This window comes from Opisthorchis viverrini, assembly GCF_000715545.1.
Source record: "Opisthorchis viverrini unplaced genomic scaffold opera_v5_187, whole genome shotgun sequence".
In the NCBI taxonomy this organism is placed as follows: domain Eukaryota; kingdom Metazoa; phylum Platyhelminthes; class Trematoda; order Opisthorchiida; family Opisthorchiidae; genus Opisthorchis; species Opisthorchis viverrini.
In genome coordinates this window covers 25,602-39,829 of record NW_008751845.1, presented here as the reverse complement: position 1 = coordinate 39,829, position 14,228 = coordinate 25,602, and the positions used below count along the sequence as shown (strand labels likewise).

General features: G+C 43.2%; 1 protein-coding gene across 1 annotated transcript; it reads left to right on the top strand.

Moving 5' to 3' along the window:
- Positions 1-8,941: 8,941 nt before the first annotated feature.
- Positions 8,942-13,995, top strand: T265_07826 (hypothetical protein; the record flags this gene model as incomplete). The annotated part of the gene is made up of 4 exons (XM_009173459.1): positions 8,942-9,188; positions 11,998-12,134; positions 12,176-12,310; positions 13,903-13,995. 4 exons carry the CDS (start codon positions 8,942-8,944, stop codon positions 13,993-13,995), a joined length of 612 nt encoding a protein of 203 aa, XP_009171723.1.
- Positions 13,996-14,228: the final 233 nt, after the last annotated feature.

Here is a 14,228-nt window from a genome sequence, read left to right as displayed (position 1 = left end):
TAATTCCCTGTTGTCTGGCCAGCCCAAGGGTCCATTAAAGGTTCTTGTAAAGTCACATAAGCTTGAGTGAAAAATCGTTTCTAAGCGAAATACACTCATTTGCAAACTAATTTGGTTCTTCGAGAGACTCACCCGGTACCCAGCTGAATCTCTCGTTTGTAATGTTTCCAGGCAACTGAATGTGAATGAATGTGCTTTCGACTTAATGGTTTAAGAATGTAGTATTCTAACGAAACCAAACCTTGGTCGGAGGTCGGAACAAGAGCATAGACGTTTTGCCATCGAACATGACAGACGGCTTCAACCTGAAGGGATAAAAGAAGACGGTTTGATTGAGAACTGCTCGCCAGAAAATGCACCCGAGGGTGGAGATTGTTCTTACGTTCCAATGTCAACTTCGAAAAAAAACTAGACAGTGATGTCCTGTATACCATGTTCCGAGGTTAGATTTGACCGTCAAAATTGAGGGTCTACAATCTACAACTGGAATATAATTGGCAGCATAACAGGCTCTATACGCTGTTGCACCCAGCAAAATCAGCCTTACTAATATACACGAGAAGGGGGGCTGATAGATTCAGAGAAAGAGACGACAACGTGGAATAGTGTCCTTGACAGTGGATGTCCCATCTTGGAATGTTGAGCTTACTAGGTGGGCGATGGAATCTATAAGCTGATCAGTTTCAGGCAATCTACCACCGACAGAACACCGGTAGTAGCAACATAACGAGATAAAATTCACTCGTATTAACGCAAATGGCTATCTCATCCTACTTTTGGATTACTGTCCCCAAGTCCAATAGCCAATTTGAGGGTGAACGGTGGAAGATTGGGAACGTAAGTGCGGAAGTAGGGTTAAAGAAAGCAGCATTGTCACAAATAAGGGCGTACGTCAGAGTTGATTCAAACAGGTTATGTTCGCGGACATTTGCCCTCTGATTATCCCGATATTTACCTTGTACGAAGATGGCCTTTCACTGACGTACCTCAAAAAGGTATCTAAGCACTTCACTGTTCTGTTTCAATACTACCTGTATTCAATTTAAGTTTAGCTGGGCTTATTCGTGAATGACACCGCAAGTTACAACCTTTGAGATTACAAGATTTGAGCCTACAATTTGCCGTATCGAACTACGAACACCGTCAACCGGCTACGGATGCCTGTTTAGACGTGCCGTTAACTCGCGTATAGACGGGAATTAGTTCCACTCAATCTTCCATCGTGCAACTCATTTGATGTTGACATCGTTTCCAATGACGACTTCTCAATGGAAGGTTCATGCGACCGACGGCCTGTTTTCTTCAATGAACACAGTATTGATATAATACGACTTACGGTACAATTCCCTTCTCTGCAGAGATTAATTTAGGGATTATCGTAATCAATATGCGAGTAAAAATTAACTTCTGGGTTGCTGTTTTTCTCCCCCTTTAGCCATTCCTTTGGAAATACGAATTTTGCCTGAATTAGACGACAGAAGTGCTGTGAAAACTCTATGGATATTTCAGTAGGGACCATCAGTTAAACGTCAGACACTCGTGTAAGAGACACAAACAGCCTAAACACGGCTTTTTGGGTGTGAAAGCGGACAGCTAATTGACATTTTTGAGAGTCTTTCCGAGAAACCTTAGGGAGCAAGTTGTATTGGTATAGCTTTGACGCTTTACCACGGCGTCTGTTAATTCCCTGTTGTCTGGCCAGCCCAAGGGTCCATTAAAGGTTCTTGTAAAGTCACATAAGCTTGAGTGAAAAATCGTTTCTAAGCGAAATACACTCACTTGCAAACTAATTTGGTTCTTCGAGAGACTCACCCGGTACCCAGCTGAATCTCTCGTTTGTAATGTTTCCAGGCAACTGAATGTGAATGAATGTCCTTTCGACTTAATGGTTTAAGAATGTAGTATTCTAACGAAACCAAACACATGATCACGGACACAAACCTTGGTCGGAGGCCGGAACAAGAGCATAGACGTTTTGCCATCGAACATGACAGACGGCTTCAACCTGAAGGGATAAAAGAAGACGGTTTGATTGAGAACTGCTCGCCAGAAAATGCACCCGAGGGTGGAGATTGTTCTTACGTTCCAATGTCAACTTCGAAAAAAAACTAGACAGTGATGTCCTGTATACCATGTTCCGAGGTTAGATTTGACCGTCAAAATTGAGGGTCTACAATCTACAACTGGAATATAATTGGCAGCATAACAGGCTCTATACGCTGTTGCACCCAGCAAAATCAGCCTTACTAATATACACGAGAAGGGGGGCTGATAGATTCAGAGAAAGAGACGACAACGTGGAATAGTGTCCTTGACAGTGGATGTCCCATCTTGGAATGTTGAGCTTACTAGGTGGGCGATGGAATCTATAAGCTGATCAGTTTCAGGCAATCTACCACCGACAGAACACCGGTAGTAGCAACATAACGAGATAAAATTCACTCGTATTAACGCAAATGGCTATCTCATCCTACTTTTGGATTACTGTCCCCAAGTCCAATAGCCAATTTGAGGGCTCCTCGTGCGAGTCAAACTGGGGTCGGGAAAATAGTACAGTACAATCTCTGCGCTCGATTTGTTTGCCGGCCGTTGACAGTAAGGATCAGTTCTGGTCCTCAACGCGGGTATTCATTGTTTCTTTCGTGTTTGCTAACGTCGCTTATCTTCGATTTAAAAGCGCGTTGCATGAATGAACCTGGTTTGAGAATATTTGGATAAACCCAGCTACTGGGGTAACGCAGTATTTCAGGCTACAGGACCACATTCTGTTTCGACCCTGGTTGAATAACCACAATGCATTGCCCTTAATCATGATGAAAGGCATCATCCCAAGAATCTCTGAAAAGTTTCAAACCAGAACTTTTCTGGTTAGGAGTATGATGCTCAGATCAGAAACTCCGAAATACCCAGTAACCTAATGTTCGAGTTTACTCCCTGGTACTAGTGTCGTGATGTCTCACATCCTCACTATCGATCTCATTGTCCCCTCCTCCTCTGCATCACCATCGACTGAAATACATCATACTAACATTGGTACTTGAGGGATCCGCAGTTATAAGGAGGAAACTCCCTAGTGAAGGGACGAAACAAAGTCGATGGATGGGCGATCAGTTAAAATGCTTTACATCCCTAGGGAAAACAACCACGAACAGCAACGATATAAACACTGTTGCGTATCACATCGGAGCAAGACTGGCTATCAATAAGAATGACCCAATATAATTTGCGAACCCTGCACGAGCCCAGTTTATAACGCAGGCACACTTAGTTGGCGATGCGGGGACACAAGGGCAGCAAGATCGCCACGGGGATTCATCACACTTTACAAGGCTTCTAACGTCGTACACTAATAGTCAACCAGGAAGTTTTGAAAATCTTGCCGCACCAACTTTCGTTTCTCGCAGCCATTTGATGGTCTGTCCTCCTCGAATCTCCCGCCAGCACTTGTTCGAATTTGTATTGTGTTGGAATATTGGTAGCTCGGGTGCATCCACTGGCAACTCGCCAAGCTCGACGAACAATTCCAACGGCCATCTGATCAATTACAAACCTGCTCGAATAGCAAAATGTTGCTTTCTGGGTGTCTGAATATGCATGATGCAACCAGCTTGACTTGATGCGTTTTGTTTACTGTTTTTGTGATTCTGCTTCGTTCCCGCGTATGAAGCACTTCGTTGCCTGTATGCTGCAGCCAGTTCAATCCCATCGTGCTACGAAGTCGTCAGTGATAAAATATTTGGAAACGTTCCAGGTCTTCAGATTGGATGAAACATGGCTCGCAACCATAAATTAAGACTGTTCTGCTAGGTGTTTTGTACAAAGACCCTCCATCCTCCGGTGCAACGAATAAAGAAACTTGGTAAATGTTGCTCGTGTCTTGTTAATGCGTGCGCTAACTTCTTCGGTCATGCTACACTTGCATGTCAGGCAACCGCCAAGATAAGTAGACTTTTCAACACCTCAAGAGAAGGATAAAAGTCCGGATAACCCAAGCAACTCGTCCTGCAACTGAACTCAACCTGCCCTGACAAGCTGAGAAGCACCGTACGGTCATCTTGACGATATCTTTGGAATCATCAGAAAGTTTATCGTAGAAATCCTTACGCAGCTTTAAAATAAAGACTTTCATCTGGTGACCAGACGCTATATCATTCAATACAAGCAGTGCTATTAGCCCGTGCTTTGACATCGGATAGTGCCACACCATTCACATCATATGATCCGGTGTTGGCTGGCTCCCCGTATGACTACTTTCCAGGCACAAGGCCCGAGTGACTTATGGGACCACACTTCCCGAGCTAACTATTTATTTTTTGTGGTAAGTGAAGAAATTTTGAAATCTCAAGTGTAAATTCCATGCGTTTACTCTGTATGTTTAGACTAGTATCAGATAAAAATTCTCCCTCCATTAGCAATGAGTATTTCTCTTCAGTCTTGTATCAGGTAGCACTTCAGGAATACATGTAGCTTAGTAATGTGTGGTCCCAGTAGATGTATAGGTTATCAAAATGAATTGATGCATACAGCATGCATAGTAGATCTCGTTTTCTCAACGTTATGCAAAGTTCTACCACACAAGAATAGGCCCCTTAAAATGTAACGCTTCCTAAAAGCTAAACAAGGCTCGAAGTACATTCGTTTGCGAACAAATCGGGTTTTGACGGGAGACTCAACTGATTTCTGCTGAATTCCAATTTCTTGATGTTCTTCAGCTGAAGGCGCACTAGACAGCATATTGTTTTTCACCTGGCACGGTATTCGACATATAAGGAATATTTTCTTGAAGGAACGCACTACTCATAAGGATGTGAGACCAAACTCCTCCGGGGAGAAGTTGTTCAGAGGCTTAAAGAGTCTACTCACCCTCAGCCTGAAGTAACTTTCATTGAACAGTGAAAAAATCAAGATCGTTAGACAAAAAAATTAGCGCGAAGTCATTGTCGGTTCTCGTAATTCTTTGAGATTCTATTGACTACATTTGCGCGAACGGTTTTGTCTGATTCACATGAGCTTCCTTGTTGAAAAGAATTGCGGAACACAGACCCCCGGGGAACCGTGAAAAAGAAACTGATGTTTATCTGTCATCATTCAGAACAAATGATCTCACACCAGTTGTTGAAGGATCTGGGAACTACAGAACACTGAAAATACCTTGAAAGATAAACTCATAGAAATTATAAAATTGACATCGACGGAGCGAAAATAATCCATTTCTTAATTGGGTCCCCATCATTTTTTTGAATAGTACAATATTCATAAGAGTGTCATGAACTGGAGTTTAAGCTGAGTCTCCAGCTAACAGGACCCCTGCCACTTATCGAAGTTTCTACAGCATACATTGGCAGGACTATGTGAATAGATGCGATCTAATTGAACTATTCACATATGGCCATTCATGCTTCGTGACCTGCTTTGCACTCATTAGGTTCTATGCGAAGTGCACTAATTGGGCCAACCATCCTCTGTCTACACATCTCTGAAACAAGCCGAATAATTAGCACGATGTGAATAGCATGTTATGTGGAACCAGAAAGGGTTGTTCTAATGATAAAACTTCAACGCCATTCGGTCGTACACAGAGGTCAGACATTCCTATCTATCTATCTGTACTTGTATCAATAAGCAATATACCCAGGCATGTTCTAGTCTGCTCTCCCTTTTGTTGACCATAGGTACACTTGGGTTTTTAGCTTCAAGTTTTACAAACCCTCGAAGTCCTTCAAGCAGCTGGATAGCAGCAACGTTGGGCACATCGTAGAATCCACGTAAAGGTGTCTGCAGTAGCATGACAGCCTTTAGATTGTATTCTCCCAGATAACTGCTTGCCGAATCGCTTGTGCACTTCAGGCGCACGGGTTTGACTCAGAAAATTGTAATCAATGGTTAAGCTGGACGCCAGCTGTTCGATCCTACCGCGACCATGTGTTCTCCTTTCTATTGTGTATGCTTTACATCCCATTTGAAGATTGGTAACCTATCCTCTAATTTCTGTCACAACCTTACAATGTTTGGTTCCGCTGCATTTAGGAAGCGAACGCTGAGTTCTCGTCTCTTCAATGTGATCATCTTTCAAAAAACATGTTTAAGAGAGCATGGCTTACCTTTTCCCGCGGCGATTGTCTGCAATCACGCATAACGGTCGGCCAGAAAAGTTTAAATACCGTAGAATATTGCCAATATATATATCTGTGACTGTACACTTCTTTGTTCGTATTCTGAATTTGAATTTAAAGCATGTCTGAGGGGCTGTATAAAGTGTCATAAACTGAGATTACTTTTCGAAAAAGTTTGGTGACAATCGGCAGATTTATTGCTGGACAACGTTTCGCTTTTGACACAAAAGCTTCGTCAGGCCAAGTGACTAGGTTCCGAGGTTGATCGAGATTTAAGGCGGAAGGAGAACCAATCAGCTAAGTCAAGCTAAATCTCTGTTGGGTGTCGGCCGAGGGATGTTAGTGTGTGAGATTACTTTTGTCTAAGCTACAGAAACCTATGTGTAGTAATCGTACACGGTATGTCTTTAACTTATCTCAGGCGGTGATTTTTTTGGGTCTTCGTTACGTGAAGATTGGCCACTACCTCAAATGATGAGTAAATTTTCCGACTGTTGATAGTTCGACACACAATTCCAAGATAAAACCCTACCTCACACGACTTTCTACTCATTGGCTGTGTTCTAGAAGGTTCTGAGGCCAAATTTTCCCAACCTGTAAAGAGAAATCGTTCTTGATTTCAGTAATTTCACTCTAAAGTCGTCGGTTCTGAGCGATAGGCACAGCAGACAAGGCAAAAGTTACAAAGTTAACCGTTTGCTTCTTACAATCTCAAAAGACTGGAACAATACACTAATTTGCAATTTTGTTAAAGGGAGACTTGGCGGAAACCCGGCTGCATTCTTCGTTCATGATATTTTTTTCAACTAAAGAGTTTTCATCAACCTTAAGAGAGATGTGCTTCGTTAGTAAAGTACACGTGGAGGTAGGTTTTCGACCAAATGGCTAAGAATATACAAGCTGTGTGGAAAGTTATCACACACTAGGTCCGTAGACTTCTTGTAAAACACTTGGACAGGTTACTACGTGTGTATTTGGCTCAGACCTTTTAAGGTATGACCAAAAATGTGTGCAGTCAGAGTGAACGAGAGTTATGTTGCGCGTCAAATGCATTGATCACAAATACTGAAATGGATATTCTTGATGAACACACAACTAAGTCACTCTAGCAAAGTCGCTTAACCTCCCTGTGGCCGGTTTGGTGCCTTTTTTATTCTGGTCTTGAAGAAGAATGTTCTTCTACACTCTTCTGAGAATGTTGGACCAACTTTCTCCAAGCGCTTTTTCTGGCAAGTGTGTAAATTCAGCTATCACTCGGTGCCATGCCGTGATTGACACGCTGTCACAAGGGGGTGCTTGCTGAATAGCACCGATGAGAATACCTGCTTGATGTTCACCTTTAGAGCAGTCCGCGTTCGAGGCCTCTAGAGCCTCTTCTGCTTTTACCACCATGGAAAAGTCACAAGTTTTGAGAGTCTGTAGTCATACGACTGTCAAGTGATCAACTTCACGAGTCTCTTTCACAATAGACTTGTCATCCTCCTGAAGTATGTCGGGGTGACGCTGTGAACATCTACGAGTGAAGGTGCCCTACATATTTATCTTGGGCACGATTATAAGGTAGTCAGATGGAGTAAACTCTCGATGGATTTTGAAATACCCTTAGTACGTATAAACTGCAAAACCCTTTCGGTGCATAGCTGCTGCGCAACTCGAATTAGGGTTTATCATAGCTAAAAACGCTCCAGTCATTCATGATGAAAGGAAGTGTGATTATTGCCTGATCTATGCAGCAGATGCTTTCGTCTAGATATTTGTAGGCTGCTCTCACACAAGTATAGACGGAGCATTTCAGTCGCATTGATGTCTTCAGTCTTCATCCAGTTTGGAAGCCATCAGTGATGATATACATTGTGGAAACGAGAGTTCATCCCATTTCGGTGCAGTCGCAAATAGGACCTGGTCCCGACCACCTCAGCAAAGCACACCAAACTACAGCATTGGGAGAGTAGCGGACAAACAGGAGAAGCAAAAAACATTACTGCATCATCGCGGATGAGTCATTGTCATTCAACAGATAATAAACAGCAAATGTTGTGAAAAGAATGTCCTTGGGTCTTGGATAAACGGTCGCTGGTGATTGCTGCTTGGAATCAGAACGATCGACTGAAAATACCTAATGAAAGTAATAGGATGGAGTGCAAAGTAGTCGATACATGTTCAGTTCGCAAATGAAACGGTGAGTTATAAACAATGGATTCGTGTTTAAGTTCCACACAACTGGTCAGAATCTGAGGACTAGTTCCGACAGAGCAGAGAAATACAATTTTTTTCGTGTCACATTCGGACCGGCAAACAAATTTTCTCCATCAGCGTTGTTGAATGCATTTTGCATCCTAAGAAGTTCGCGTTGAGTTGCGCGCAAAGCATTGTGACGGAAGCCGCCGAAAGACGAGGTTTCTGTTTTGTGATAAACTACTGAATTCTAGAGCTTTACGCGCTTCACACTGCAGCTCATTGATGCATATCAAAGTCGCACTCAAAATTTGGACTCCATTGAGGGAGCTGTAGAGATGGATAACAAGCCACCGTGGATTTAAGAAGCCACCGTTAGTTCACAGTTTTCTTTATATGACTGAACAACCGCGGAAATTTTTCACAACAATAAGGGTTACTTTGTGCTCATATGGCAAAAGAGCAGTATGGGGAAGAGTACAACAAGTGGGTTTCAAGCGTGTGTCACGCAAGCTGACTGGGAAGTCCTGACTGGTGGGCCGATCGATCGCCACAACCAGGACAGTCACTGGGTCGTCGTTCGATGAGACGGGCACACCAATCACATCGCTCAAGTGTGAACACGTTTCGCCTGTTCAGACGTGAAAATTCAGATGCGTCCAACGTGTGTTGGAGGAGTTGCAGTTGCACACTCGCCTCGCATGTCACATATCTGGGGTTCGAACCCCGACACGGCCATTGGATATGCACTGCTGATGAGCTCTACTAAGAGCGAAACTCGAGTTCGAGCCCCCCTTTGGTGTGGACTCACCGGAATAATTACGCCAGAACAGGAGGACGACCGTTCAAACGAGAGTGGTGTGACTATGAACAATAGAATACTATCGAGAGCAACGAAGAGTGAATTTCCTGCGAAGTAACTGGTATTCATTGCTTTTTTCCACACTCTGGTCTCGTAATATGAAATATCTTATAGAAGAAATTGGTCTCGTTTTTCGGTTGCAGTTTGTGTTCACAGTACTCTACTGGAGATTCAATACATCGCTCAGAATGATTTTGAATGACTTTCCAAATAGAACTCTTATTGCAGTTTTGGAGCAGATGGGATGCCTTAATCACAGGTCAGGCGCGGGATGGATTCCGTTGTTGATGTCCCCGGTTTTGTACTCATTCACGTCCGACCATTCTGACAGCGCATGGAAATTATTAAAGTTAAAAAGCGAAAAATGTGGCTTCAAAGACTCAAAGTGTTATGAAACCAGGTCTCGGGAAGCGTATTGGTCTCAAATCCTTTGATGTTTCTCAGGAGACCAATCACTGTCTTGCTTGTTTCTGTTGCAGTTGAACCCATTAGGTCACTCAGCTCACCCGTATCACAGTTTTCGTATTTAGTTGATGAGTCACAACTGAGAGAACACCAAAAGCTGTTGTGTGGCGGATTCATAAAGGGCTATCAGTTAATGAGAATCTCGAACCCTCGAAACCTGTTTGATGTACTAACGTTCATTTACTTCACAACCTCATACAGGCCATCGCGTCTAAGCTGATAAATCCTGAGAATTTTCTGCACAGTGGCCATCTACTGACTGTGTTTCGCTGAACACACCAATCAGTACGCACTTCATACTTCATGCAGCGGTCTACACAGCGAAATATTTTGTGTTCCATCAACAACCCATCTTGCCACTAAAATCCAAAGATACTTGTCAGATTGACTGCCGCGACATCTTTAGCGAGCAAAGATAGGCGCATACATAGCGAGTGATGCGAGTGATCGATAAGTTAAGGTCTGCTGTTTTTAGTGTGTGAGCAAAGTCATGCATGCAAATCAATACGTGAGGCGGACACAGACAACCATGCTGGAACCAGTCTGCAACTGCAAGAGTAGTAAACTACATCTGATAACTAGCGAATACACACTCATTTGCAAACTAATTTGATCTTTCGAGTGACTCACCTGGAACCCAGCTGAATCTCTCGTTTGTGATGTTCTCAGGCAACTGAACATCGATCAGCCGATCTCAAGCATCCAGAAGTTGTAGGTTGTACTCATGTCGCACAGAGCGTAAACTGTTCAAGTATGTTATACCGGTCTCAGAAAAGATAAGTAGCTGTATTCGAATCCCATGCGTACGGTGTTTTATGTTTACTCACTTCTATGCACTCTCAGGAAGTGCACATGTATCGCTCACCATTGGGACTCACAGGAAGGTCTAATGCACGGTCCTACGAGGATGTGAAAACACATCTTGTCTTTTTGTTATCTGATTATTGTGAATGTTCTCCTTGAACTCACCACACCAGATAACCTATCATTTTGAATTACGGACCACACCGCGCGTGCTTCGATTTATAGCCCCGGCGCAGATTCCTGTGGGCTGACCGCTCTTTGCCTCTTAAGATAGTATCGTAACTGTATACTAAACCCAGCGAAATATGGACCATTGTGTTATCGGCCGTGAAAGCCCTATTACTGTCCTATGTGCCTGTGCCCTCTGGCTACCGCAGTGAACCGTAAAGAATTAAGTACACCAGCGTCCAGTGTCATGAAGAGTACCCATGGAGAGAGTAGTTGGGTGGGAAAATCTGAGAGGCCAAACGTTGGAACAGCAACATTCAATACCAAAGACATTTGATTAGAGAATTCAGTTCAGCTGCAGAATTAGTGAAGGTATTTAGACATCCAAGGTCAGCTGGTACCGTTACTCGGAGAACCACGCCCTACCCCCTGTTACATATCCGGCTACAACATTGAATTGGTGGCATAACGTGAAATCTCGCGGTAGCATCTATTCTGTTCCAATTCAAGTCCTGTATTTTGAGAGCACAAACCAACTTTCCTGACATGTTCGCGGAAGGCTTTCAGTGCAGTAGTACACCGGATTAAATGGCAAGGTATAGTTTCGAAACCATTTTCATGCGCATACGAACAGTGAGCGATCTACTTACGGCTTTTTGGAGAATAGCGTAGACTGAAATTCCATGCGAGATTTTCAGCCGTTGGCTCCTTTAGGGCTTGTAACAACCTTATCACACTAATCCACGTATACTTTTGACCTACGTCGCTTGGATACCCCAAGATGAGTAAGACACATGCACAAAACCATTCTTTTGACCCAGGTTTCTGGGTGACATGACTTTCTGTATGGCACCGGCAAACTAGTCCAACGCAGTGCAAACAAGATTGTAGGGTTCAACATTATCCATTGTGAGAGCAAGCTTCCCTTCTGACAACAGAATGGACAGAGCTCCGATATATCGTAACCCCGGGTGGCAAGACTATTGACCTAAATCAACGAACCGTGAGTGCTCTACTTTGTTGATTGTTACGTGGAAAGTCAACCCTTCTAGGTCTTCAGATCCCAGGTGTTATGTTGTGATAAAGCATCACTACTTACCCTGACATACTTTTTTTCAAATTTGAGCTAAATGCTAAAACTTTCTAGTGGATCTAAAATTCATTTTTTTCTACACCAAGATAGAAACATGTACCGTTTCGTAACAGATCATTCAGTGTCCGCAATTGAGCGTATACGATGACATGCACTGTCTGCTTTGGCGTTTAAACAACAAAGCTAGTTTTCATCGCTAGCTGCCTGTTTACCGTTCATCGTAGTAATTAATCAGGGGAACAGTGTTCAAGGGTTGCAAACCGTATATAGCCGAAGCCCTTTTCCAACTCGTAGTGACGTTTAAACAAATCGTTCAGCTATAGCACCCTTTCGGTGCCTAGCTGCCATGCCACAAGAAGGAGTCACCAGGGCTGGGATACTGCCAGGTTGCTCAAGCCTAGATAAGGGAAGTCAAGAAGCAGAGGTCGGCTTCGAACCACGGACCTTCCTATCAGTAAATTCGCGCTCTTACCACTTGGTCCATCTCGCTTACAGGATCGCCAATGGCAATTAAAAGCTGCACGGGATAGAAGAATCATGCTGGTTCATAAACTGATTATCCTTGAATGCAAATGGGACAATCAACGGTGTTTTGTGACGCTTGTACTTCAAAAACGGACAATCAAACCTGTTAGACAACGGATATTTACCTGATTTTATCGCATTCCGTTTTATGCGGCGAAATAAAAGCATGAACAATTCAACTGTTTGCGCGATAACCGATTTGCAACAGCTCCACTACTAGAAAAGTCAGTTCATAATCGAGGGAGAATTGTGCAGCCCTGGAGTAAATTAATTTCAAACTCTCCGCAATGCACTCAAAGGTGAACATCAACACCGGTGCCACAGCTGAGGAACCAATGCTGAAAAACAAGGATTAATTTACGAGAAATACACTCATTTGCAAACCAGTTTGGTTTTCACGAGAGGCCAGATTGATTTGCAAATGAATATATTTCTCGAAAACAGTCTAATTCGGGTTCAAGTAGAACATAAGGTTGCTGGAAACTCGGGGACTGTGCCTACCTGATGAGCCCCAAGAATGGCGAAACCGGTAGTGGACTGTCGAAGAGTTTGCAGCAACCTAGTGAGTAGTTTCCTTCATGAAAAAAGATTGATTTATTCAAATGAGGCGCGCATTTTGGAAGACCACGAAAGTGCTTATAGGTGGGACCTGTCGCTACCAGCCTATAAGTCGCTCTCTGTTTCGTTAGTACTTCAGTGCATGCACAGAATGATCTGTGCATTGGATTTCGGTGCGTATCTAGATGCAGTAGAAGCTCGATATTTACGTCTTAGCTAGGTTAAAATTAACGGAATACTTGGGTGAACGCACCAACTGTGACCCGAAAATATTATCGAGCGGGCAACACCCTCTTCATCCAGCTCTACTACGAATTCTTACCTATGGGGACCCGAAATCTTACTAAATTCTGATTTGTTACATCAAATGCACCTATCAAGCCCTCCCCCCGATAGAATTACTTGTTTTGGGTTGCATTTGTACTACTTTAATGATGTGTTGATTTATATACCCAGTACGAGTTAGTAGGCGAAAAAACTAATCTCTTGAGGTAGATGGTTATTTCCGACGTGGATCGAATAAAGCACCTGTAGCTCAACTGAGTAGCCTAAACTAACTAGATGTCGGATGAGTCTCAGTGTCCAAGAAAGTCGTGGACAGTCCGAATCATAGTTGAAACAAGATTCTACGCAAAGCGAACAGTATGACATATGTCTCCAAAACCCTTGGAAAAATTGGACATCACTTGGTCCGCAAGGGGTGTTTGCTCGTGAAATTGAAAACTCTGTTTAAAGCAAGTGACTGTCTCATTACTTGCCACGTGTTTGGACTCGACCGTAAGAGAAATCAAACCACAGTAATTGCGGTAAAACGTTTCCAAATCATAACCAGCATCAGGTGACAAGCACAGCAGCATCAGCTTGCCTATTAAAAAGCAGTAACCGGTATCTTCAAATCAGCAATGATAAAATCTTGTATGACTGGTAGTGCTGCTTGTCGTGAAAATACACTTAAGTGTTGACATAACACAATTACCACTGTTTGGAGTCACTCGGAGCCGACCGTAGGAAATCCACCCGGATGTGTGACAGAATGTTCTTGCCTTACGGAGATAACTACATCCCCATTTGCAAAAAAATCAGTTTTGCGAAAGACTCACCTGGAACCTAGCTGAATCTCTCGTTTGTGATGTTTCCAGGCAACTGAATGTGCTGCACAAGGCCGCCTCATGTTTCAGCTGCTACGAAATGCAAGATATCGTGATACGTGTATAGACGTGATGCACTACTGAAATCTTAACATCGACCTAGTTGACCACCCAAATTCCTCAATGATCGAAGCTGAGTAACAAAGACTTCGGGCTTATGTCAGTCAGCCGAGATCATCCATCGAACCACTACAATACAATGAAGAACTCTTCAAATCGGTCATGCTGACAAATTAGTCAACCATGAATTGCCATGTTACTTATTTTGGCTACGAGTGAAGCTATTCGAATATATTTTGCTGTTTGGTAGAAGTCGG